The 27,056-nt window shown below is 39.2% G+C and overlaps 2 protein-coding genes across 3 annotated transcripts in view; one reads left to right on the top strand and one right to left on the bottom strand.

Moving 5' to 3' along the window:
* Positions 1 to 6,193: 6,193 nt before the first annotated feature.
* Positions 6,194 to 11,174, top strand: SGO1 (shugoshin 1). The gene is made up of 9 exons (XM_062508731.1): positions 6,194 to 6,308; positions 6,651 to 6,793; positions 6,873 to 7,069; positions 7,453 to 7,557; positions 8,027 to 8,091; positions 8,250 to 8,389; positions 8,974 to 9,822; positions 10,020 to 10,194; positions 10,426 to 11,174. The coding sequence occupies exons 2-9, from the start codon at positions 6,658 to 6,660 to the stop codon at positions 10,565 to 10,567; spliced, it is 1,809 nt and encodes a 602-aa protein (XP_062364715.1). The 5' UTR covers positions 6,194 to 6,308; positions 6,651 to 6,657; the 3' UTR covers positions 10,568 to 11,174.
* Positions 10,396 to 27,056, bottom strand: part of KAT2B (lysine acetyltransferase 2B) — a 41,749-nt gene continuing 25,088 nt past the window's right edge. Inside the window, exons 11-19 of one of the 2 annotated variants that reach the window (XM_062508718.1) lie at positions 25,263 to 25,389; positions 22,915 to 23,025; positions 21,772 to 21,915; positions 18,891 to 19,005; positions 18,104 to 18,140; positions 17,689 to 17,752; positions 17,507 to 17,591; positions 14,201 to 14,439; positions 10,396 to 10,526 (exon numbers count right to left, since the gene is read on the bottom strand). In XM_062508718.1, coding sequence (XP_062364702.1) covers positions 14,246 to 14,439; positions 17,507 to 17,591; positions 17,689 to 17,752; positions 18,104 to 18,140; positions 18,891 to 19,005; positions 21,772 to 21,915; positions 22,915 to 23,025; positions 25,263 to 25,389 — 877 coding nt within the window. In that variant the 3' untranslated portion in view covers positions 10,396 to 10,526; positions 14,201 to 14,245. Of the gene's footprint in view, positions 10,527 to 12,444; positions 14,440 to 17,506; positions 17,592 to 17,688; positions 17,753 to 18,103; positions 18,141 to 18,890; positions 19,006 to 21,771; positions 21,916 to 22,914; positions 23,026 to 25,262; positions 25,390 to 27,056 lie in introns of those variants that run through there. The other variant, XM_062508710.1, reaches the window with a different exon arrangement.

Here is a 27,056-nt window from a genome sequence, read left to right as displayed (position 1 = left end):
GACCTCTCAGGTAAAGATATGTAATAGGAATAACAGTTCTTTACTAGTAAAATTAAAATAAAAACACAGTAATACAAAAACCAAAACACTGACAGAGTCAGAATACAACCTGACACTCCGTCTGTCAGAGTGTTGGCAGCAGTCTGATTAAACTGAGGCTGTAATCCTCCTGGAGTGACACGTGTGGTTCAGTTGAAGCAGTGATCCTGTAGAAGGGTGTAGTTTCCCTCTGAAGGTTCAGTGGTGATGAATGTTATAAATGAGAAACAAAAAGTCTCAATATTTAGCAAAATATAGATTGCATTATTTTATATAGACGGAGCAAGCAGCACTGGGGAACATGAGTGGTCACCGCCCACTCCACGCTCCGTCAAAACTTGGTTTGCAGCCTCTTCTTATAGTATGGTCTCTCGTTGTAATTTTTAATTTTGCCAGGTAAGCAGTGGCGGTCGAATAAACATCCACAAAGTCTTTGGGCGATAGTCAGTCTCAGAGATAACCAGCAAAAGTTGGGAAGTCTGGTCTTTGTAGATAGGCAGCAATGATCAAATGAAGGCAGGAAGTCTGATTTTGCAAAATCTATCAGACTATCGTAAAGTCTGATTTTGCAGACTGGTAGTAAATACAACTTATTTAGTATAACAGGGGGATTTAAAGCAGAATTATTTAATCATACATTTTCCTCTATCTAATGTCCATGCTCCACTTCAGACCTTAGTATTCTGCTTTATACAAACCCCAATACTTTTATGATTAACGAATCTTTTATCAATTATCATATTGTCCTAGTTTGAAAGACAGGTATTTGTTAAGAAAGGCAGAAGCCTTCCTTTGAAAAGTGTGATCCCTCCTCCCTACAAATTATTATAATTTTGGAATTAAGGGAGCTCTCAGGCAAAGATATGGGCATAGGAATAACAGTTCTTTACTAGTATAACTAACAAGACAAACAAGAACAACAACAGCTATGAAATTAGCCACAAACAGAACAGTAACTCAGTCCCAGTGTTTTTTGGCTGCAGGCACCTTTTCCCTGAGCTGCAGTTCCCGGTGCTGGGGGCGGGCAGGTCCCGCAGAGCTGTCCCAGGGGGAGAGAGAGATGGAGAGAGCCCTCCGCTCACGGTGTGGGTCCCAGTGCTCAGCAGAGTGCTGGATGGTGGCAGGTTACAGCGAGAAGGCAGCAGGGCAGGGTCCAACAGCAGTGAGGATGGCTCCTGGCACTGGGATGGCAGGGATGGAGCTGAGGCAGCGTTCGTCCTTCTCGTCCGAACTCCGCAGGGGAAAGTGGGGCCGAGCCAGAGCCTTCTGTATGCTCTTCTGGATGTTTGGATATCGAGGGGTTTCCCTCTTCCCTCCCCTTTTCCCCCTGCCACGTGGGCCTAATCAACCAGTATCTTAGCATGACAATGGGGAAAATTCCACAGAGAGAAAAGGGAAAAAACCAACCCCCAACACACATGAAGATGGGCCAGGTCCTCCTCTAGGAATCCAGTGGAAAAAGGCTGACTGTGGTGCTCCAAATCTCAGATTATACCCAGGTAGGAAATGCTTGGCTCCTCCCCCTGGGTAGGACATCTCAGAATGGGATGACGTAATTTTAACAGTCATGCAGTGGGACTCAATGGCCCATTAACAGAAGATACCTTCCTGGAGGGAGTATGGGTGTGGAAAAAGATAACGATCATTGCCCCGCCTGGTTTCAACAGATGGTGAAAGAATACATACTTTTGGTTACATCCTGCATTGCAACCCAACACAGATGGTCAGCACCAGACAGTACAAACATCACCACTGTGGTTTTCTAATGTAGAGTTGGGTGTGGAGCGGTGAAAAGATAGGTGGGGTATTGAGGTTGGGTATCTGGAGGTTATCAAGATGCCTGCATCAACAACAGCTTGTCATCGGCCACCACATCATGGCTGCTCTTCTCTGCCCTACTGTAATCACCAAAAAGGAGTGAAAAAGTAGATACAGCAAGTCTAAACATCTGTTCTTATAGAGTCATACACTTCATCTTGTTATGGAAACCAGCGGAAGTTATAAAAATATCTTCCATCAAGTACTGGATTATCAATGCCTCTCAGAAGCATTCACTCAAAAAGTTAAAATACCATTTCTTTGAAGACATTGGTGTTGGTAGCATTTAAAATTTCAGAGGATATTTCATACCTGATTGTTTGCTCAGTTGGAAAAAACAACTTTCCAACTTTGAGCCCTAACAGAATGTACTGGACACCACTGTGTAACATCACACTCAGGCAGCTCTGATAAGAAGTATCCAAAATGCTCCCAGAAACACTGCTCTGATTCCTCTAATTTGCTGTCATTACATGAAGCAACCCTTGCCTTGTAATGCAAGACAATAAATCTAAGATGAGAGCAAATCTTTCCACACTGCAATTCCAGTCGCAGCAGCAGCTGTTTTGCCACATGAGCACACCTGCTAGAAATAAACTAATAATCCACAGCAACTCTGGCATCAATGACAGCATCAATCTTTATAGAGGAAAACGTGAAATTGCTTACAGCAAAGATTCAGTTGGGCTAGAAAAATTCACTACTTGGAATCCTCTGCTACAAATAAATAAAATTATAGAGAAGGTGTAACCTGCAAATAATTTAATAGAAACACAACTGTCTACAGATAAGACTAATGCACAAAGGAGCACACCTCAGTAACAGCGAAAATGTGATTATCAGGATATAGAAATTCAAATACAGGAAATCAAAGATAATCGGCAGAAAGATTCCAAAGTGTTTCTGAAAGAGCTGTAACAAAACTGATGGAAACAATAGAATGGAAAAAGGCGGAGAGAATTTTTAATCTTGATATAAGTATACTCAGGACAAAAAAAATAATTAACAGTAGCACTTAGTACTTAGTTACATAGTAATGAGGAAAGCATTGCTTTTTTTAATCAAAACAGGGCTCACTTAATCACAGTCGGTGTATTTGTGTCAAGCTAATAAATGACCAATGAATAACAGACCTTACCAGCATTTCTAGGAATTATCAGTTACTACTTGGCCAAATGCAAAACACCTGCTGCCTTTAAGCAAGACAATCTGTAGGGAAAGGTAATGCTTTGGGTTAGAATAGCTGTGCTATTCTGAAGAAAAAAAAAAAAAAAGCTGAAAAACAACCCTCCAAGCCCCCAGAAGCTGAGTTCAACAAGATAGTTTCATCTATATTTAGAGACAGAGAGATTTGCAAGGCTCCATGTGACACTGTTTGCTGTGGCTGAGTGGAGGAGTGTGCCCAATTATTGCCTTTAAAACAGTAAGAGGTTTGAGAGAAGGGGATGCAAAATTAATCATACCAGAAAAATCAGCATTTCTACAGACTATGTAATTTTTAATGTCCAGTATGCCCCTATTTTTCTTCTGGTTTGGGGGTGCAAGGGGGGGGGGGGGGAAGGGAAATTGGGGTGAGTTTCAGGTTTTTTTGGTTGCCTTCCCACAAGTCTGTGATTTTGTTTTGGGAGAGTTGTTTGGGGCCGGAAGGATGGGTTGGTAGATGTTACTTAGGCTCATCAAGAAGACAAGAAAAAAGCAAAAATAATGTAATGAGAAACTAAGATTGCAGGTTGCTGTGGTTTTGTGTGTTGCTAGTAAGTGGGTCTAATGTGTCTAGATAGCTCTTAATTTTTCATGCTGAATTCTAAAGAAAATATGGGGTTTTCTTCATTATCTCATATCTTCAAAGGGATTGTCACACTTCATCAAAGGCTGGGTTTGCAGGGCAACTTCTCTGCTAACAGGAATGCAACATCAACTTGAATGGTATCTTTTGATGAAGTAGGAGAGTTAGCCAAATATTCGTTTATACTACTTTAAAAACTACACAGCCAAGGCATTCAAGGCTGAATTGGAAAAACAAAAATTACATTACCTTGCAAGGAGCAGGAAAGGACAAAAGGTTTCTGTCATGATGCGTGAGAATTTTTTAAGTTTGTGTCCTGGTTTACAATACAAGATATATATTCTATTACCATCTGAGAAGGGTGATCATCCTTATCTCTGTGGGAAGTATCTTCTGTTAATGGGCCATTGAGTCCTACTGTATAACTGAGAAGATTACATCATCCCATTGGGAGATGCTCCAGCCAGGGGGACGAGCCAAGCCTTTCCTACCTAGATAAAAACTGAGGTTTAGAACGCCAAAGGCAGCCTTTTTCCACTGGATTCCAGAGGAAGAACCAGGCTTTTTTTCCACATCATTGCTTGACTCTTTGGAGGAAAATTGCACCAACACCCTGACTGACAGAGTATCAGGTTGTATTCTGACTCTGTCAGTGGTTATATTTTTTATTATTGCATGTGTTTTGTTTTTCCTTTTTGTTCTCTTCTGTATTAAAAATTGTATTACTGACTTGAAGTCTCACTGGTTTTGCTTTTCAAACCAGTATAGTTTGAAATCAGATTGCCCAACACATCCAAGCTGTAATGAATAAAATCAACTGGGAATAGTTGTAAGGGAAAAAAAAAAAAGTGTAGCCACTATGAAAAGCTGATTTAACTGACTCGAGAATACCATTTATTCCATTAGTAAGACATTGTTTAGCCGATTTTTTTTCTTCCTGAAATAGATAAACCTCGGGCTGTGGTATGTGTCTGGTTGGGTATTATGTGTAGCGTTGTTGGAGTGTTGCATTGTTGGAGTGTTGCTTTGTTACTTACCATTTGTTTTAGGCTGTTCTTGTTGAACCTGTACTCCCCAGTTTCAGCCTCTCGGACTCTGAGTTGTACCCTCCCCCGCAATTCCTGTATCCTCAGTTTGCCCCTTACCTTCTGTCAAGTAAGGCCTCCACTGCTTCCCACTTGCCCATCAAACCACTGGCATATCCCGATAATAAACAAATTGAGAGACTCCCTTAATGCTTTGCTCTAAGGTGGAAGTTTGATTAACATCAAAAACTCCTAAAAGCGACGAGCCGGCATGAGAACTAAATCTACAAGGGACACCATTCGGTGTGCAGATCACCAGGCTACACGTGGATAGTTTCCATCTTCCCACAATCACCTCATCACCACCTAGAAAGCACCATGACAGGATGACTCCCCCTAGACGATGAAATCCAAAGCAAGTTCCTGGGAATCCCCACGACGATGGGACCACCCGAATCTATGGCGGGAGAAGCAGTTTCGACTTGCACCTCCTCTTCAATGGTATCTAGTGGGAGCAGCAGTGGGGTGTGCAACCCCTCGAGTTCCCCCACCCATAGCTGTCCTAATAAAGTCATTTGAAAAAAGGAGATTTGTCTCCTGCCCCTGTTCATAACATTCCCATTTCTCTCAGGGGTTAATTAAGCACGCTGCGGTCAAGATAGTTAAAAGCACATAGACGTAAGCTCCCTGACGCTTGTCAGGAAAGTCCACAAGCGCCAGAGAGGTTATATCCAAAAAAGGGAGACAAACGAGTCCTGCAGCTTTATTCCAATAAAGGGAGAGAGTCCCCTGGGGCACATGCTCGCTGCGTTTTCCCTCTGGAGGTTCAGGAGGGTGCTCTCCTTTTATCCTGAACTCCCGCCCCCATAATGCCCTCGTCCTTTCCTCATTTCCCGAGGCACCAGGCCGAACCACCTACCACATACTCCCCTCTAAAACCTACTACTTTACTTTAGAAACTCAGGCTGTGCAGACCCTTGTCTGACAAACCCAAGCTGTCTGGGCTCTGCAGCAAAGCTGCTGCCCGAAGTTAGCAGAGACATCGAAACCCATTTCAGGGACATTAACAGCCACACCTTCACCCAACAAACTGTTTGTAAAGACATTAGCTTTTCTCTCACGCTCGTCCTACACTACAGGGCCTCGCCGTAGGCAACTCTCACAGCGCAACCACAGTATGAGAGCCTCATCCTACTACTGCTGCAGGAAGCGGCCACAGGGCACAAAGCACCCTGGGCGGAGCATTTCCCTCTCCCGGCCCATCCTCTGACCCGCACTCCTTCACTCCACCCCGCCCCGCCGCTGCCCCGCGGCCGCTGAGGCGCTGCCGGAGGTGGGCGGGGCGGGGCCAGGCGCGCGTGCGAGCGGCGCTCGCGGCGTGACGTAAGCTCTGGGCGCACCAATGGGAGGCGGCGGCGGCGGCGTTTGAACGGCGCGTGGCGGGGGCCGGCGTGGGTGGTGCCGCCTCGCGGGGGCTCCTGCGCTTTCCTGGCGCAGACGGGCCCAGCCGGGGAGACGAGGAGCACCGAGCTGCGGGAAAGAAGGAAAGGCCTTGCGGTCCTCCCGTCTCCGCCGGGGGCTCGGGTCGGCCGGGCCGGTCGAGGAGAGGTTCCTGGCTCTGCACTCGCCCTTCGGAGGAGGTATGGCCGGCCGGTGCGGGGTGCTGGGATGCTGTGCCCGGAGAGCTAGAGGAGCGGGGGGCCGGCTGCCGGCGCCTCGGCTGACCCCAGCCAAGCTCTCGGTGTTTGAAGCCCGGCCCGGGCCTGCCGCCGGGCACCGGGCGTTTTGTGGTGCGGCCGGGACAGCGGCCAGGCTGCCGCAGCTGCGGTGAGAATGGCCACAGCTGCCCGTCTTCTGCTCCGTGTGAGCCTCCCCTGGAAACCGCCCCGACCTTTGCTCGCCTATGCCTTTTGTTTTTGACGTTGGGGGAGAGTGGTGCAACCCAAGCTTCATGGATTCTTTCACCCTTTCTACTTTTAAAGGTAGAAGATGGCGGAATCCTCGAGGAAGTCCTTCAAAGATAGTCTGAGTGATATAAAACAACGTATGAGAGAGAAAAGAACTCAGAAACGGTCAAAGCTGTGTAAAACTACCCAGTTCTCCACCGTAAAGGCCAAAACAGCGAGTAATATGTTTAAATATATTGGGGTTTTAAATTTGTTTTCTTTTTAGTCCCATATGAAACACTCACTGTTTTCTTGCAGCCAAAATCTCCAACAAAATGAAGATCATTCAAGCAAACAACAGAGATCTGGCTCTGTCCTTGCAAGAACAAAAGCTCAAACTGAGGGAAGCTGAAGCTACCATTCTTCAGCTGAGGAAAGATTATCATATTTTGAAGATTCAGATGTTTGACTTGCAAAGAAATCATAGGTTCCAGCAAGAACAAGGACATGTGGAGGTATTTTTAATAATAACTATATGAGCTGGTGAAACTGAACATCAGAATTTGTACCAATCCATTGATAAATACCTTTAAGATCTTAAGTGTTTTAAAAAAACAATAACTCAGTATGTTATGCTGGTTTGGATACCTTGACACCTGAATGAATTAATGAACTTTTTTTTTCCTGCTACTTTCTCATTTACTTAAAATGAGAGAGTAAACAAAATCTTAATTTAAAAGAATTAAAGTCTGTCTCCTGTGAATTTTATAGGGGGTTTATCACATGTGAAGGTACCTGACAGATGTCTTCAGATCTTAGTTCTCTCATTATGCTGATAAGTTTGCAGTTGATACTAGAGTATGATAATAAGTGTTGCTGTCCTTACTTTGTCCATTAGAATCGACTGTCAGCATTGAACGAGATTATTTCTAAAGTTTCTCAGAATTTACTGGATTCAGTCACTCTCCTTGGCCCAGCAAAGAATTTGTGTTCCATAGACATGGTAAGTGTCTTTTCCTCTTGAGGAACAGGACTTTAGTTACTGGTTGCCTTTACTCTTTCCACCAGAGATGCACATAGATTTTTAGATCTGAGCCCTAGTTCAGAGGAAGGAGAGGTCCCACAGCTCCCAGTACTCCAGGCGTGCATACTGTGGGTGTGTGTCAGTAGGTTGTAAGTGGGACTGAGGCTCTGCTAGGCGGTGCTTGCGGAACCCTGATTTTTCTGGGGTTTTGTGCACAGTTCCTTCCCCTGTCTGCTTGCTGTAAGATTGGGCTGGTGATGAATGTGCTGATGTGCAGAGGCTGAGAAGGTGGCTGGCTAGCACCCACAGCACTTGGTGTTAGCCAGACAGAGAGAGTCAAGGGCCTCTTTGGTCCTTCCTTGAGTTAACTTAGCTGTTGTCTAAAATTTGTGGATGGTACAAGCTTGTTTCAGCCATTTAATCACAGCAAGATTTGTTTTGTTGACAGAATGAAAGAGTGTTTCCTTCAGATCCTGGAAACAATTGTGGTGTCACAGGACCAATGCATCCAGTGTAAGTATCATTGATTAATGCCTGTTTATGTTTGGAAACTGTTACAGGAAGTTTAATTTTCTGACTAGAAAAAGGGAAGAAACCCAGTGTAATGAAACTGTTCCTTGTAATAAACTTTATTGCTGTTCAGTCAATTGTACCTTTGCTGTTTTCTCTAGAGTACCTCTAAAGTGTGTTCTTGAAGATGGTCATGTACTTCCAAGTGGGACAGAAGCTGGTGGTGACAGAAATTCTTTGTCAAGCATCTGTGTGGAATCTCACAGTGATACTTCCTTCACCAAAATAATTCCAAGCGAAGGTAACTAAGAGTATCAGACATTGCTCTCATTGAGTTAGGATAACAATGTATGAATACAGGTTTAAAAAATTTCTGCTTTTGAAGGAACTGACAAGTAATTTTCTGTTTATTGTCATAAAGGGAAAATACCAATGCTGTCCACTGATAAAAAGCTTGAATGAAGATGGCCAGCAAAATGGGGAGGAATTTGAAATTGCTTTATCTTCTTTATACCTGCAATCCAGTTTCACTATCTACCAAACGGCTTAGCCAAGTAAAATTACCTTTAGACAGTTATTAGCACTTATGCAATCAATAAAAACTTGTTACCAAAGCAAAATACTCAGGAAAATAAATGACCTGTAAATAACCTTTCCGAAAGGAGCAGTTTTAGAGGAAAATACTAATGTTATATTACCTAACTGCTTTCTACATGCAAGCTATATTAAACAGAGCTTATCTTAATTGCCAAATCCTAATTTATAAAAAATCTGTGGAGAAAACCCACATAGTCTGAATTTTTTATAGGTTCAGAATTTTTGCACAAAAACTTAACCTGGTTTTTCTGTTTGGGTCTAATATGATATTTTCCCTTCAATTACAAGGACAGCCATCTGATTTTCATCTGAACAACAATGAGCCAGCACTGGAAAACATTTCTTTGAGCATGAAGTTTGCATTTGGTAGCATGTTACCAAAAAGTATATCCACCAGACGTCACTTATCAAAGATGAGGAACCTTGATGAAATTTCTGCTGATGTCTTGGACCATTTAGAAGCACCGGATTCAGTAAAAGAACTTGCTGAACAGAATGAAGTTAGTCTTGAGGCAAGTCTAGAGAAGTGTGCTATGGAAAATATAAATGCAGTTGTTCCTCACTTGAATGAAAGCAAGGTCAATTCAGAGCTGGTGTTGAGGCAGAAAAATTCTGAAACTGCACAGTTCAAATTAAAATGTAATTCTGACCTTAAACAACCAGAGTGTAAAAGCAGAAAAAACCCTCAACGAAGGAAAGAAAAGTGCCAGAAAGGAAAACTGGAACAGCCACTTACTTCCCAAAAAAGACCAGGAAAACTAGGTAAAGAGACTTGCAAAGCAAAGCTGAGTTTCTTGGGTGACATCAGTGATGCTTATGACTTTCATTTGGAAGAGAGTGTCCATCTTACACCTTTTCGTCAAAACAAGGTGAACAACAGTGATGCGGAAGTGGAGGATGAAGAAGACTCAGCTGAAACCAATACCATTGAGTCAAGCAGTACTGCAGGTGACTCAGACGACAGCCTCTATGAGCCTTACAGGAGTAAATCAAAGAAAAGGCGGAGTTCAGTGGACGAGAACCCTACATCACCAATCCATCCAAGGCCAAGGTCTAAAAGATGTTTGGCACAGCGTGAGCAGAAGCTCTGTCATGAAGAAGAGACTGAAAACAACAAATCAAGTGATAAGTCTATTAGTAAGTGCAGAAAGTGTTCTGTAATTGGCTTTGTTTCGTTGAAGGATAATAACATTGTTTAGGAGGTGTAGGCTTTTTTATTTTAGGTTTGTTTTTTTTTTTAATAGCAACTGAAAGAGTAATGTTTTAAGAATGGCTAAAATTTTCTTTTAGGCTTGCTTACCTGAATGAACTGAACTGTACTTATTTCTTCACAGGGCAGCCTTCGGAGCCATCTCGTGGGCATCTCTGTGATGTTACCAATACAGCTGCAGTGTTCCCGAGCACCAGGGATGTAGAAATTGTCTCTGAAGGTGAAGGACCTCAGTCTCCAAAACGCAAGCCACGAAGGTGTACTTTTACTGTGAATTACAAAGAACCACGTATTACAGGGTGGGTGTCTTTACTTTCCAGTTTGATATAAAGTTCATGATATTCCATCCAATAGAGGATTTGAAAGGCTTATTTAGATCTTGAAAACAAGACCTTAACAAAAAAGCTCATTCAAAGAAGTCTGGAGTTAATAATAGAGCCTAGTTTGTGTGAAATGGAACTTACTAGCTAAAAGTTATTAAGTGACACAGGGAACAGAACTCAGTTTTGCCTTTTTTTCTTTTCAAACAGGAAACTCAGGAGAGGAGATCCATTTACAGATACACAGTTCCTGTGTTCTCCAATTTTCAAGCTGAAAAAAGACATTAAACGACGTTCCCATAAGAGAGATTCTATGAAAAAACACAATGAGAAATTGGTTAGTTGTTTTTGAGATTTTCAGCAAAACCACGCTTCTGCCAGGAAGAAAATAATTTCCTGGATGACATATTTTGTTGCAAAGTATGTTATATAAATATGTAAATAGTTGTGTGTCTAGCATTAAGGATATCAGCTTAAGGGGGCTTGGATCTATTCTAGTGACTTATTTTTACTGGTATGGACTGATTACTTTTATAACTGAAGTGATTCTATTCAAGCTCCTTTTGAGTGGATCTGAGAGTATATGAGCACTCTGATGGGCAAGATGGCAAATGTCCTCATATGGGTGAACTTCAGGCACTTAAAATGTTTCGGGCAGGAAGTATTTTAGTAACAGTGTTTGTACAGATCTTGTTTGTGAGTGGTTGTAGTTTCATGTTGAATCTTACAATAAACATCTTAGTGTTTGGAAACAGCTCTGAGGGAGTTGATGTTCTTTTGGCAGTTTCCATAGTTATTCCAAGGGCACTAATGTCAGCAGTGAGCATTACAGGCTTGTGTTCCCATCTTATCCTGCACTGAGTGCAAGTTAGAATCAACCAGACAGTTCTTGTGAAGGTGGTGAAGGAGGCTCCACTTAAAATAATTTTGTCCCTGCTTTGCCCAGTGCCTTTCCTAGAGGTGCCACATCTGAGCTTGTGCTATTTGGTGCCACACTAGGCTGCATGAGAACAACCCTGTTATCAACTGTCCACCACTCAAGCTATTTTTACTTTGCTTGAGCCACACTTAAGTATTCATGGGTTTGTGAATACCCAAACTAAAGCTACAACCCTTCCAAACATCTAATGGGAAAACACGAAAACCACATGTTCTTCCTTTGTTTTGTAAGAGTGCCTGTCCCACTTCAGTAGGTGCAAGATCTCTCTTTCTGTAATAAAATTGTTAATTACTATTTTGCTTGTAACTTCTTCCATGGCTCTCTACAATAATACAAGCTGCAGCTACTGAGTGTTTGAAGAGAGTTTTTCACAACACACTTTGGATGTTTGAATGGAAACTTAACTTTATCCTTGTATCCTAAACTTCTAGCCAGAAGGTCTCACCATTCTAGTACCTAAGCAGAGTGGTTGAAGTGTAGTGGTTAGAACCTGGTGCTAATACAACCGTGGCACAGTATCAGCCTCTATCAGCCATTCATGTAAGAGATGCACTTAATGATGCTTGAGCGTATTCTGTGAACCTCATGTGCTCTTTCATGAAACAAATCTGCAACAGCTGTTTTATCAGGGAGAGGAAAAAAAAAGGGGTCATTGCAGAGGTGTAGGGCTGGGTGTTTTTTTTTCTTACTGGATTGAGCAAGCTTGAAATATCAAAGTGATGGAAATGTGCAAGGAAGAAATCAGTCCTTCCTGCTCTCAGCTGCTTTTGTTAGAAGTGTTCAGTAAAACAGCTCTTAGCTACTGTTGCTACCCTCAGAACAGAACAGTTTTGCAGGACCAAATCTGAGTGGATGGGGGACAAAATCTCTTCCTACTCTTAATTATCAGTCACATACTGGACAAGTGCAGGCTTTGTTGATGTGACCATGTGGTAATGGTGCAAACTGAACCTGGACTGTAGTTTGCTGCCACATCTATATATTGTGAGCAAAGGACAGTTGAAGGCAAATACTGACAAATAGCATAAGCATGCTTTGAAGTAAAAAAAAATCAAAACTTTGGAACAGCTAAGTCAACAGCCCTGTATTTCAGTTACCATAAGGCTGGGAATGCTACTTGGACTGATCTCAGCTCAGCCCATCGTACACTTGGTGAACTCAGAGGCCCTTTCACATATTTTCTATCCTACCTGGAAGAGGCACTGACAGCACTCCTGTGTTGTGAAATTGCTTCAGTATGTATGCTTGTATCACAAGTACCAAGTAATGAAAACAAGAGACCAAAGACGTAGGGTTTTGTACATATATAATTTAAAACTATTCTGTACCAGTACAATATATTAATTTGACAAATGTAAAGTTCATCAGCTGTTAAAGCATTTGCAAAACCACATATCCTACCATAACTTTATTGCACAGTATCTATGAAAATATTAATTCTTAAATTAGAAAACACGTTTCAATATAGAAGAGACAATCTGATTGAAAGACGATAAGAAAATCTACTCTGAAATAACAAAAATTCACAGGTTACCAAGCTTAACAGGTGCATTTGTAGGCCCAATCTATAAAACAGGTTTATAGCATCCTGTTCTGGCTATTAAAGAAAAATTACTCACTGTACCTTTGTTATAGATCCCAGTGTAGGTCAGACTAAATTAATACAAAACACGATGGCAAGTCCAGCATTAACATTTTGAATACCTTGGGTACCACATTTACTACTTCTAGATAGTTCCTGACATCTCCTAGCTGAATTGATCTGTGGTCTAACATTATACAGGCATTTTTCAGGAACAGATTCTTTGACACAGCACAGAATTGGCTTTCTCAGTCTCATAACTTGAATATTACCAATGTAATGTCTGTAAATATAAAATACCAAGAATGAAAGTTTAATCTGTTTTTCACAAAAGCAGTTATAATTCACAAACTCTAATTAGAAAATGTCAAGGGACAGCTTTTTGGCCTGTACTGATCTCCATTAAGGATATAGATGTACCTCTTAAATGTAGTGTAAGCAGCAAAATGTATATATATTATATGTATATATGAGTGTGTGTTCTTTTTGAAGATATAGTAAGAGCTGTAAAGTGTTAGTATGTTCCTGGGTCTAAATAATCACAGTTAATATGCATTTACAATAAACCTTGGTAGAAAATCCAGTTTACCACAGAGCCAGGTATCTAAGCTTGAAGCTGTCCTATGTTATCTTCCTTTGCATACAATGATATTATTTCTGCTGAACAATCTAAAGAATTTAGCAGTGAGGAGAAGTAAATAGGGTGGATCATGAAGTGCGTAAGACCTTAACTCTACTAAGCCAATTAAAATTGTCTAGTAGATGCGAAGTAGTCTCTAAAGTTATTTTGGGTACTTATGTCCTGCATAAGCCAAGTCACTATGACATTACGCATCTAGCCAGATTTTTTTTTTCTTTTTAAAGAGTGGTCATGAGATTAGAATTCGCAGGTAAAATATTTATCAAAACTGAAAATGAATAGAAAAACTTGCATCTATCAAACATCACAGGCAGTCCTTTCTCAGAACTGACTGCTCTTCTCTCACAGCTTCTCAACCAGCTGAGTGTTTCTTTTAAAAAATAATATCTTATAAAAAGATTCTACAAAGAAACAAGTGTTTCAGACCCCTCCCCCCACCTGTTGTTTTCCCTTACAATTTTTTTTTTACTGGAAAAAATAATAAAACTTTATCAAATACGTACTGCATTAGGTAAGCTATAACATTAGGTAAGCTATAACATCTGTTGTCTGGGAATTTTCTTCATTTTCCCAAACATGTGCAATTTTCCCCATGTTTGTGGGGTTTCTGAGGCTGTAGCTGATAAACTTATTAGGAACGTAAGGTAATCGGCACACAAAAGAAATATTCCGTAATTAAATACACTATAAAGCATTTTAATAAAATAATTTTTGTAACTTCAGTATAATACACGTTTGAGAAACTAAAAGGGTTTTTAAAAGTGCTAAGTATTAAACAGAAGTTTCTTGAAAGTCCCACAACTCAGATATAGAACGGCTTTACCTGTCCATAACATAGGCACACTATTTGGTTGTAAAAAAAACAGTGTCACTTGTCAATTAATCCAGCTTCTTTAATTTTTGTGTAGAAGAATTTCTCCAGTATATTGGCACATTTGTAGTATTCACTCTCGGGGGGGTTGTACTCTCTGCAGTTTGTAAAGACTCGCTGCAAGTCTGCCATGAATAATTTCTTAGACACGTAGTACCTGTTCTTGAGTCGCTCACTCATTGTTTTGAGATCTGCACAGAAGAAAAATAGATTAACAGCGTTGGATTCAAATATGTTTTGTGTGCAATATCCCTTCAGACTGATTTGCCATTTAACATGAACTGGCAAAGCTAGGATTTGGAATGGAAATTGCCTTCATCTAAGGCATGGTCCATGTTTTAGCTTCAAAAGTAACTGAGCTGCTGGAACTAAGCATATTTCACTGTAAGGATGAATTTATGTAGCCTTTATTTTTAATTATTTAAAATATTAAAGCTTTTTTTTTTTTCCCTCATACTTAGAGCTCTGAGTGTTCTGTGGGTCGTAGATATCCCTAATGCTCTTCTGAGTGTCCTGAGACAACCTGTTCTCAGCTCTGCTAGAAGAGGCCTTAGGGGTATATGGGCAAAGAATTCAAACATCATAAAATATGTATGTTAACCTAAAGTCCTTCCTGCTGTGCAAACACAGCAAAGAAGATACATTGGTGTACACTACAAGCAGGATTTGCAGCTTTGAGAAATAAGATTAAATTTGTTCTCTGCTCTACATATATTTTTATTACCTCTTCAGAGTTTATAGTTGTATATCCTTTTTAAGAATCATGTGAGAGCTGATATCCCCTGCTTTCAGAGCATCATGCAAAACATTTACTTACAGAACCTTAGGAAGTGGTCTCCCTTATACTAAAATCATAAGTCATCCATAAATTCATAAATCATCTCAGTGTTCTCCACATAGCTGCTTTCCCAGTAATTCTCATCAGGCATTTAAAAATTCTGTCTACATTACAAGTGCTCTAGGAGTGAGTACAGGAATAGAAGAAGTGGGAGGTGTGCTGGATGCCTTGGCTTTTCTCACCTCAGATGCTCTAACAACTATTTTTTTTAGCAAAGTTTGAGCCAGGCATCAGCAGCACCTTTATGAAACTAACAGAAATAGCTGAAATAAAGATGACTTAATGTCAATGAGTATTGCAAGGACAACATTTGCATTGGAGACCAAAGACCTCCAATGCAAAGGAATTAAAACTTTTTAACTTCAGATTTTAAAATATGGTTGTATTTTTGTTTTGGTAATGCTTTGAGGGGTTTTAAGGGGTGAGTTTGGGTTTTTTTAAGGGAGATTTGAATTTATTAAAAGAAAAGAAACCCTGTCAAATTGACAAAATGGAATTATTTAAGAAAAGTTTGATGGTTGCTCTCAAATACTTTTTCCAGTGGTACAGAACTTGCCACTCCCCAGTTTTGCACAATATTTTGCAAAAGTAAAGGCTCATTCAGCTCCCCTTAAGTGTGAAATTCAGGTGCCTATACCTAAACTAGATATCCATAAACTACTTATAGCACCCACCTGAGAAGGCTCTTCAGCTCACTCTAAAGTAAATGTTGCCTGCCTAGAGAGTTAAGCTGTTCTCTAAGTACAGTGAAAGTTTGGATCCATCTGTCACAGCTATACAGCTTTTGAATGGCACATGAAAAGGGAAAAAAACCCCAAAGGGTATTGCTTGATAGAGCACCTGAAGAACACTTGAAATGGATAAAAAAGCATTTATACATGAGAACTGACCTTAGAAGGTAGTAAAAAAAAATGTACAGCCATACCTCTCAAAAACTGTACAATTTAGTCTGTACACAAACATAAAGGCAAGTGTTATATCTTGTCTGAACAACTTTTTACAGTATCAGCTTGCTGGCAGGGAGAACAGAAAGAAATCTGAAGTTAATCACAAATCAAGGCACATGCTGGGTTCCTTAACTGAAAAAAACAAAGCAAAACTAAACCAAAGACCTCAGCTTAATCCTCAAAGTAAACTGCTGCTCTTACCTCTGAACAAAGAAAGGACAGACAACATTCCTACTTTGAGTTTGCCAACTCAGGTAAGTTACTTATAACCACTGTTCAGATTAAACAGATTTCTGAGCTAGATCTGCTCAGAAAATCAGATAGAGAAAAAACTCTGCCACAGAAGGGGTTTCACATTCTTTTTCTTCATGGGTAGAAAATAAATTTGTGTTGGGGATACAGGAAGCCAGTGATTAATTTATAAAGTATATGTACATCTGCTATTTGGGAATGATAAATTGAATATAAAAAAATAATTAAACTAAATGAATATACGTGGGCTTGGAACCTATGCAAAGCAACATGAACATATATTTTTATTCTCTGAGAAACTGATGGCTAGTAGCCTGCCATGAACCTGTATTTAATTCTCTAACGATATTAAAGAGTTCAGAAACTGTAATCAGAATGATAGAGGTGAGTATTGCATAAATGAGGAAGGAGTGCCAGAAGTCAATTTTAAATCTGGTGCAGTTCAAATCAAATATCCATTTAGAGTATCGCTGAATTATCACTGAAATTCTATGTCCCAGAAGTCAAAAGCTGGGTCATAAGAGAAGCAGTCAAAATAAAAACATAATTAGCAGTTGTGTACTTCCCCTTGCAAGCAATCCTACATAAACAATAGCTGTGTTATTTATGAGTATAAATAAATAAATAAATAAAGGTAACACCTCAGATAATTGTGGCAGATCTAAAAGACAAAGATAAAAGTTAGCTTACAATCAGTTGCATGAAGCATTTTCCTAAACTTAAATTGGAGCAAAGTGTTAAGACTTAGAAAACACTCTGACCTTTGAAAATGTTTTCTCTATGTTATCTAGAAATCTTAAATCTGTATTTCAAAGCAACTCAAATGCTCAAGTGTTCCTGAAAGTTCGCCTTCAGGTTTTTTGACATATGAGTAGGACCTGCAATGACCAGTTACCACACGCAAGAACATATCCCTACAGCTCACCTACACCAGCTCAGTCCTGAAAGCTTCTAGCTGACTGCACCATTTAAGAGCTTGTTAGGGCTCTCTAGGGCACACTAAGATTTCAGAATCGTACACCATACATGTTTCACAAAGGTCAGAGAGCACTCATCAATTTCAAATGACAGCATCACACTCTTGACACTTCAGAGCTGCAAGGTATTCAGCTGCAAGTAACATATATCCTTTACCATAAAACAATGAGATTAAAATTTATCTGCTATGTCTGCAGCTATAATGATTTTTAAACTCTACTTAAAAAATGTTAATGGCATTACCCATGGGAAACCTTATAACTTCATAATATCCAGGAGCTTCTGTTCTCTTCACGGGTTCCATGAAGGGCCAAGCGCTTTGATGGCTCTTTGGTAAAGAAAAAAGTAAGGTATCTAATATGGAAACTAGATATTGGAAATAATTTTAAAATCTTTACAGACAGTAATCTAGAACTAGCACTCACCTTCACTTGCTGCAGGATGGTTTTTAATGTGCTGTAAAGTTGATCTGGATCCTTGGCCTCCTTACTTGAAGGAAAATATGAATACAAAAAGATTAGTCTAAGTCCCTTATCTTCGTTCCTACAGTTTACATCTAACCTAAACAAAGTTTCAAGCATTTCTTGGAAGAAATAAAACTTAAAACAAGCAAACAAACCCAAACAAAAATCCTTAAAAAGAACCCCACTACCCAAACCACACTTGCCCACAATAAAAAATAAAATAGAAAAATACCACCAATGAGCCACTTACGAACTCATCTCTTGCAGATTATTTGATTACCAGTGGATGGAAGGAAATACCAAGTGATATTTTTTAAAGACTTTTCTCAAAGAAGTATCCCAACTGCTTTGACATTTTACTTTGTGTAGCACTTACCCTCTTTCTTTTCCACTTGGTTTCCAGCCAGTCTCTCCTGTACACCAACAACATGAGATATTATATGGGAACTACAGTAGGTCAAAACATTAACTGAGTTATTGCAACTCAGATAAGAAAAGCCATTTCAGCACTACTGCAGTAAAATGTGTTTGTTTTAATAAAAGCTATTCCTTATAAATAACATAGCCATCTACCCACAGCTCCATTCAATTTCCTACATGCCCCTTCCTCCAAACTGCTGAAAAGATTCTAAAACATTTCTATGTGAAACACATTTCAATAATTCAATACGTATTTTACTGCAACCCACCCCTGTAAAGAATAATAATGACAAAGTTATCCAATTTGATTCCCCAGGGACAAAGAATAAATTGCAGAAAAGCATAGCTGAAAAAAGTTCCCCAAAATATGATACTTAATTTTTTTAAATTCTGTTTTGTCCTGTAAGTTCATGCCTAGCACATTGTTGTTCAGGAGTGCAGTGCATCAAAATGGTGCCAGAGGGAAACTGTTGTCTACACTGTGATACCAATCAAAGAGGGATCACATATAAGTAAAATTATACACAGGTACATAAAAGAGGATCAGCCTATGATGCCTCAGGGAAATCTCAGAGACAGCAGTTGTAATGGAAACACAACAATCTTCACAGAAATCAAATCAGCAGACGAAAACAATTACATTCTAATCAGAAAGAACTGTGTGACTACATTAGTATTTTTAGTCTCAGACCTCTCTTGGGCTATTCTGCTTCTGTTCTACATTAAGAGAGATTGATACATACTAATTCCAGGAATGCTTTCTATAGGAATCTGTCGTACTCCATCTTTGAAGCAAGAAAGGCCAGGATAAACTTTCCGTATTTGAGCTTGCTTCCTTTCTATGAGCTTTTTAATGATCTGTAATAAAGCAGCAGAGAAAACAAAAAATAATTTATTTGGTCTAAAGTAACCCGTAAGATTAATGCAAAACTCTGATGAACAGAAACACTCTCATTTCCCAACTTTGCAGTCCTTTCCCACAAAGCTGGTAATGGGGCTGAGTTATCTGACCAGACACTGATTCTGCAAATGAAGCTATTTAAGTCTCTCAGCTATTTTGGCACAAATCTAGGAGAAAAGGAGTCATTGCTTGCTCTATTGATCACAAACTGCACAGCTCTTGGGAAGACAGGAGCAGAGGCAGAGAAGGAATTTTTCTGGAAGAAAGTTTGAGAACTGGCTATAAAATTTTAATAGCTGGAGATTCTGAAATGCTTCAGCACAGCTGGTCAAAAATTTCAAGGTACATATTGAATGCATGTATTTTGATGTACATATATGTTCATATTCCAAAATTTTATAAATAACCCAATCACTTCAAAGTCTCCATATATCTATCTGTAGGAGTTGCTTATGTATCAATCAAAGATAACTCATGAAAGATTTTTCTCTGAAGAATGTCAGAATGATGCCACTCTTCAGAATCAAAATTCTACTCTCTTTGCAAATGCTAGGGAAAGGCTATTCCCACTCCTGGGTACACTCTGTTTTACTCCGCAATTTTACTACCTCAAATTCTAAGCAATTTGCTTTGGTGCTCTTGATACCCACTTAGATGCTTATCTAAGCTTTGTGTGTCCTGGCTATGTGACTTTCAAAACTTCATAACTTGGAGTAAACAAATGCACAGCCATGCAGACCACCAGTTTGATAGAATATTTTCTTTGGAAATAATAAAAACGGACATATTTTTATTTTTAAGGATCTTCACTCCCTCATACATAGTATTTCTTCTCAAAGAAGAGAAAAATATAAAACCAGACTTTCAAAAGAGATTAGAAATATTAAAAGGAATACAATATACAACAGCACCATGGCCATATTCCAGCACAATACGAAGATAATTTCAAACTAATTATTAAATCCAATTTAATCCTTCTTATAATTTAGGAACTAGTGGCTCTTCCTGATTAAAGCAAGCTGTTCAATCAGTACCAGTGATTACTCACAAGTCGGGAGGTCACAAAGCTTTGCATAGAAGGACTTGTTATATTTTTCAGAATGACTGTAAACAAGTTACTGATACAGTGTCAGGTGATATGGTCTTAGCAGCCACAGGTATATACTCCAGTTCTTTAAATAAAAGCTTCGATCCCATGAAAAATTTCACTTCTAAAAAGGACAGATCCTGAAAACCTGATGTCTAGTACTGGCTAATACCAGCATTTCAAGAAAATCAGTACATAATACGAACTGCCAACATTAAAAATTCTTTTTATGTACAGGTAGGACTTTCACTGCCTTTGATATGCACAGACAAGCAAACACTTTTCATGAAGCCACAGACTGTGAGGGCTATTTCCAAATTTCCTTGCAACAAGGAGAATAAAAGACCCGATCAGTGTTTTTAGTGTTCGGCAGGCAATCCTAAGATGCAGTTCCAAAGCTGTATGTAATTATTCTCAGAGAAGATCAACCGCACAGATCAGATCAGTGCATAACAGCAGCTTTCTTCCTAATAATTTTAGACATGAGATGCCTGGGGGACCAAGGTACTTTATCTACAAGAGGAGTGTCTCCAAGTTCTTTAAAATAATGTGGACATCCCAAATAAGAGAGTGAAGAAAGCTAATAAAGCAATCCTTGAGGCTAAATTTTGAAAACTAACAAGTTTTCAGAAGTGGAATTTTATGTTGATGGTTTGGGCCCAGAACTATACTACTGCAATTAGGCCTGCCTGAGATGTAACAGGCTACAGGAGACACATCCACTCTCCACACTGACAACATCCCATCCCTAAGGGGCAGTAGAATCTGAAGAGTAATGCAGCCAAGCAGAAATGAAAGGGGAAAAACTTATGGTCCCTGTTTTATGGACATACAAAAACTTTCCCAATAAGTAAAGTTAAGAAACCTTGTAAATTAAATGTAAAACCATCAGATAGTGTCTTTCCTTCTCCAAGCACGGGTCAAATCATTCTATTAGAAGAAAAATTATTGTTCCATAAAGAAGCTTTTTAACAAAATAAAAGGTCAGGTTTGAACAATCTTGAAAGAACAAATTATAATTTGTATTTCTTTAAAAACCAAGGAAGGTATTTAAACACAAATGGAAACATCATAATTATTTTGCTAATAAACTGCCTAATTATATAGAATATTATTAAGAACCAAGTAAAGAAGATCCCACATAAAATCCAAAGAAGGACAGACTGGAAATTAAGACAGCCCATGTTTAATTTATATAGGTAGAAAATGGAAGAAAAAAAGTATTCCTCTTTTTTCAAGTAAAACAGGCCATGCAATACAAACACTCCATTTAAATGTCACTCTAATGAACACTACTGGTATGGGAGGGAAGGAAATGACAAAGCCAGAAAAAAAAAAAAAAATCAATCTCACAAGATTTTGCTTAGTTAACCACCACAAAATTGAACTGTGAATTACTCCTCAAAATACCAGTACTTTAACAGTCTTGCTCTTTTTAAGTCACAGAGTTAGAATTTGATGCTTCAACTACTAAATTTTGGCACTGGGACTTGAATGAAGGGATTATTCTAACTAATAAAAATATGCACTCAGATTTAAGCACCAAAGCAAAGAAGAGAGATAACCTGGCACCCACTGAACTCTTTCTAAACATCTGAATAGAGGGTAACATTAAACATTTCATTTCAATCCTTACCTCTTTTTGCTTTTTGATGATGACAGAAAATTCTGTGTAGGGGATCCTTGGATTTAATTCACATCCCATTAATGTGGCACCCTCATAGTCCTTGATGTAGCCAACATATTTTGCTTTTGGTACTTTAATATCTTTGGAGAAACCCTGACAAAGAAAAAAAACACTTTTATTGTCATAATGCCATTTTCCTTTTACATTTGTTTTAACTGGAATGAATGAGGATTTAGAACCAAATTAATCATAAAGTTAAAATACAAAAAATAAAACAGTGAGTTACAGACCATGGTTCAGTGTTGATAAACCTTCTCATGGGAGGCACTTGATAAAAGAACAGTTAATTGCTAAGAAGGGTGATAGGGGAGATTGTATTAATTTTGAATGTGTGAAGATTAAATTATACCAGTTTTTTTATACAGAACCATAGAACAGGTTGGAAGGAACTTGAGGAGGTCATCTAGCCCCATATCAACTCAGAACACATCTCATCATATCTGGCTGATCAAGGCCATGACCAGTCTTGAAGAGTGTAAAAGGACAGAGATTCCACCACCTCTCTAGGCAACATCTTTCAGTATTTCACCACCCTCAGGACAGGAAAGGAAAAAGACAATTTCCTTCTACCTAGCTGCAATTTCCCACTATACAAGTCATCTTCACTGCCTGATGCTGTGCACCTCTGAGAAAAATCTGACTCCATTTTGCTGACCAGATAGTTGACACCTGTTTATCAAATCTATTTAACAGAAAAGACATTGCCATCTTTCCTGAATTTGAACTTCATGCTTCAAATCAGGAGGAGCTGTAAGTGAAGGTCAGGTATGTTTTATTCCGTCACAGGTATGCCTAGTCCTTCTCTATACTTCTTATAGAATCAGTGAAAGAACTGACATTTTACTGGTTTTTAGACTAGACAAATTATAGACTATACCATATATTTATATTCAGATGATTCTATCAAAGTAAAATGTATTAGAAGCCAAAAACATTACATGAGATGAACACAGAACACATTTTATAGATCAAAAATACACATGTAAAATTGCACTACGCATTTTGTCCAATTGCTTTGTCATGCCTAGTTATTTAGTTCATCACTGCTAGATATAAACCTCTTGTAAAAGTAATTTCTTGCATTAAACTTACTTGTTTTTTGAAGTATCCGATAGCATATTCATCTGCATACGTGAGAAAGTTGAGAATGTTGTGTTTGATGTGGTACTCCTTCAGATGGTTCATGAGGTGAGTCCCATAACCCTGTGTGAGACATATGATGAAAAAGCCATGACAAAGCCTCTGGGGACTGCACACATTGGACCTGTGCACCTGTGGATCCAGGGGTATTACACACAGTTTTTCAAAATGCAGTCTTCCCTCTAGATCCTGTTTTGAAGATTTTCTCTTAATTAACTTGGTGTTCCAACTCAAGAGCAAATTCTTCTGAGCCTTGTAGGGGCATCTTTGTGACGCAGCACAGAAGTTGTAATTCAAGGTGCCTAACTTTTTTTTTAGTCCTCTTTTAAATTGGATATCAACCATTAAAAACACATACTTCACCAATAACAAAACTGCACATACTGTAAAAATAGAACATCTTATTTGAGCCATATAATTACAGAACTACAAACCACTAGCAATACTGAAATTATTCCAGTGTTTTGTGCACCTGTAGCAAAACAGTCTTTGTCTCAAAGGATTTATTATCTAAACTTATCACGAAGTACAAAAAGGAACAGTGAACAATTACCATAGTAAGGAGCAGAAAATTATTGAGATAACAATCAAATAAATAGCTATGCCTTCTGACTGCACACAGGCATAATTTCCATTTAAATTTAGCCCCAAAGTGAACAAAAAGTTGCATTTATTCACATTGCCGAGTAAGCCATAGTCATCCCCTTCTGCTGTGATATGAAGAAATGTAAAGTAGATAGGAAAGCCCATAATAATGTTTTGTTCCTGCACATGTTCCAATTTTCTCATCATGCAGACTAACAGGAGACACTTAGAGAAACATACATGGATTCCTTTTGGGTACTCTGTTCTTGAAAACTGGGAAAATTTTTACTTGTGTGAAAAAGCCAGAAAAAAATAAATTGGTTAATACAAATTTCTGATTTAATTTACAATTTAAACAGCCCAAAATATGGCAATTGTCAAATAAGAAATCAAGCCACATACAGTAAACCTTACAATTACTTTGTAACAGGGGAACAAACTACCTAAAAACCATTTCAATTTGTATGGGAAAATAAATCCAGCTTCAAACTGAATTAAAATAGAAATTTATTTTTCCTAAGACTTGGCAGGTCACCCATGTGTGAATTTTTTTTTTCCTCAGTTAGCTGTTGACAGGGTCAGCTTACTCAGAGAGAAAGGTGGGAAGGCAAATTTTCAGAAACACTCAACTGGTACAGCAAAGCACCCAAAGGAAAAAACCATAAATAGTGTGTAATTCAGCTCTGGGGGAAGTCTGATGGGTCCAAATTATCTGCTCTATTATTTTGAAAGATTATGCCTAAAAAAATCACAACACAGCTATGGCAGTCTCACCTGTGTAGTGCAGTTAAGCACATCTTAGGCATATTCTGTTAGGGTTTGCGTTTGCTAAAACACAACTGAGTGCTGACAGATCACTGCTTAATGTAGGTAAACACTCCTCTCTAACACCAGAGTTGAATAAAATTAAATATAACCTGACTATATTAACAGCTGTTACAGACTTTCAATTCCACTGTGTTACTCTTTTGCACTAGGATGCACAATTCTTTTTATGTTAATAGCTCTACTCTCTGAATTAACCCACATCTCATCTCCTGCTGCTTGAACTGAAAATTATGAAGCTACAGCACCATCTAAAGGCAAAACACTGAACCAAATGGTCAAAGTTAGATTTAACTGTAGTAGCTGGAAAAGTTGGAAGAATCTCATGTATTCATAGCACTCTGTATTCTTTCAACTCAGATGCTAATTCTCAAAAATTCTGAGAAAATGTTCTGACATTAACTCAAAAAAGAGTTTACAGAATAGACCCTGTGCTTATTTTGAAATGTAAAACTATACCTAATTTTTTACTACATCTCCTTTAGATTGAAGTCATGTAATGTCACCAAGTGATTGAAGACAAATTACTGCCCGACACAAGCAATACACATTTCAGTCAACCACAAGATGTTACACTACACAGAGACACAACTACTGGGGACAGAGGCATGAAAAGACCACAAATGGCAGATTACTGGCCACTATTGCTCTGTTGAAAAAAAAAAAATTAATTACAGGTAATCCTACTATTTTGACAATTATTCTAAATTTTCACATTTTAGTTTGATTTTTGTGTATTATATTCAGAAACACTGCATCTTTCAAAATCTATTTCTGTCTGGAAACTCAGAAGTATATTCAACATGACTAAAAATATTAGCAGCACGTGCAGTAGGTGAATGGGATTCAAATCCATTTAATAAACACTTGTAATACAGAATTCTTTTTACCTTGACTTGCTCATTGGAAGTCACAGCACAGAAAACAATCTCTGTAAATCCTTGGGAGGGGAACATCCGGAAGCAGATACCACCAATAACACGACCATCTTTTATTAACGCAAGGGTTTTATGTTTCCTGAGCAGACAAAAATAACAATTGCTTCAATTCATGTACATAGCACATAAAGTGCCATTAACCTTCCTTTTTTCAGAAACTTGATTCACTTCTTTCCATGATGATAATGCAATTTTGTATACTCCCCCTAAGTTAGCCACTTGTATCTACAGAGGAGTTGTTACTTTAATATCATGCTCTCAATATACCATAAAGGTCATCATCTTGAAGCAAGCTCCTGGTCTTGCCAAGTACTCTGAGATACTCAGGTAATGCCCAATAAATAAAAGTTGCATTGCTTTCATTTAATCTATTGCTGATGAGTTACACAATTGCACAGTTCTCAGGATGATTTTATCCTGAGTAAATTAGAAATTAATGGAGTTATGGGAGGGCAAGTCCTTTCAAAGAGATTCCTGTTTCCTTGCATGCACTCTCCATAGTTAAGCTATCAGTGTCAAGTGCAGCTGATAAAGTAAGAGAGGATATTTCTCATTACTAATCACCCACTCCTCTGGGAATCAAGACCAGAATAAATATCCATTTATGTTGCACTTATAGTGACTGCCAGGAAAGATGTAACAAGGTGCAATCTCAACTCTTATGTCAAGGATAAAGAATTTTAGTATAATACTCAATGTGTGAAAACAGTGCACCTTTCTTTAGATTATTCAATACACAATATCATATAAAACATATAAATTATACAGTTAATATACAAATTTTGTATTTCGGGGAGAAAAGTTGGTGCCAAAAGTGAGCCCCCACCAAAAAGCCCAAAGAGTAGTTATATTGTATGTGCCACCATTGAAGAAGATTTTATACATATTATATATTCTTTTCATGCACTTATTTTAGTGCTTTTTACTTGTGGAATGACTGCAGCAATAGTTTGAGCTTCTGTGGTGGTTTCACCCTGGCTGGATGCCAGGTGCCCACCAAAGCTGCTCTATCACTGCTTAGCTGGACAGGGGAGACAAAATGTAAAGAAAGGCTCATGAGATAAGAGCAGAGAGAGATAATTCAACAATTACCACCACAGACCAAACACACTTGACTTGGAGAAATTAGTTGAATTTATTAGCAGTCAAAACCAGAGCAGAATGACGGAAAGTAAAACAAATCCTAAAACTACCTCTTCCCTCCTCCTTCCTGATTCTCTCCCTTCTCTCCCAAGCAACACAGGGGGATGGGGAATGGGGTTATGGTCAGTTCATCACATGTTGCCTATGTCACAGTTTCCTCCTTGGGCAGAAGAGTTCTTCCCCTGCTCCAGTGTGGGTCCCTCCATGGGCTACAGCCCTTCAGGAACTGCAGTAGCACAGGTCCCTTTCCATAGGGACACAGGTCCTGCCAGCAAAGCTGCTCTACCAGGTAGTGTGGGCAACTCTCTTCACAGGAGAGGCCACAGGATCTGCCAGGAGCCTGCCACAGGGTGGGCTTCTCTCAGGGCCACAGCCTTCCTTCAGGCATCCTCCTGCTCTGGCATGGGGCTCCTTCATCGGCTGCGGAGGGACACGAGCCTCCCCTTGGTGTCCACCATGGAAGGTTAAACTGCTGGAGCAGCTCATGAAGAACTGCAGCCTATGGGAAGGACCAATGTTGGAGAAGTTCATGGAGAGCTGTCTGTAGTGGGAGGGACCCCATAGTGGAGCAGGGAGAGAGTGTGTGAAGTCCTTCCCCAAGAA

Source organism: Cinclus cinclus, chromosome 1 (assembly GCF_963662255.1).
Source record: "Cinclus cinclus chromosome 1, bCinCin1.1, whole genome shotgun sequence".
Classification (NCBI taxonomy): Eukaryota; Metazoa; Chordata; class Aves; order Passeriformes; family Cinclidae; genus Cinclus; species Cinclus cinclus.
Note: the sequence above shows the minus strand (reverse complement) of the source record. Positions and strands in the feature narration are given on the sequence as shown.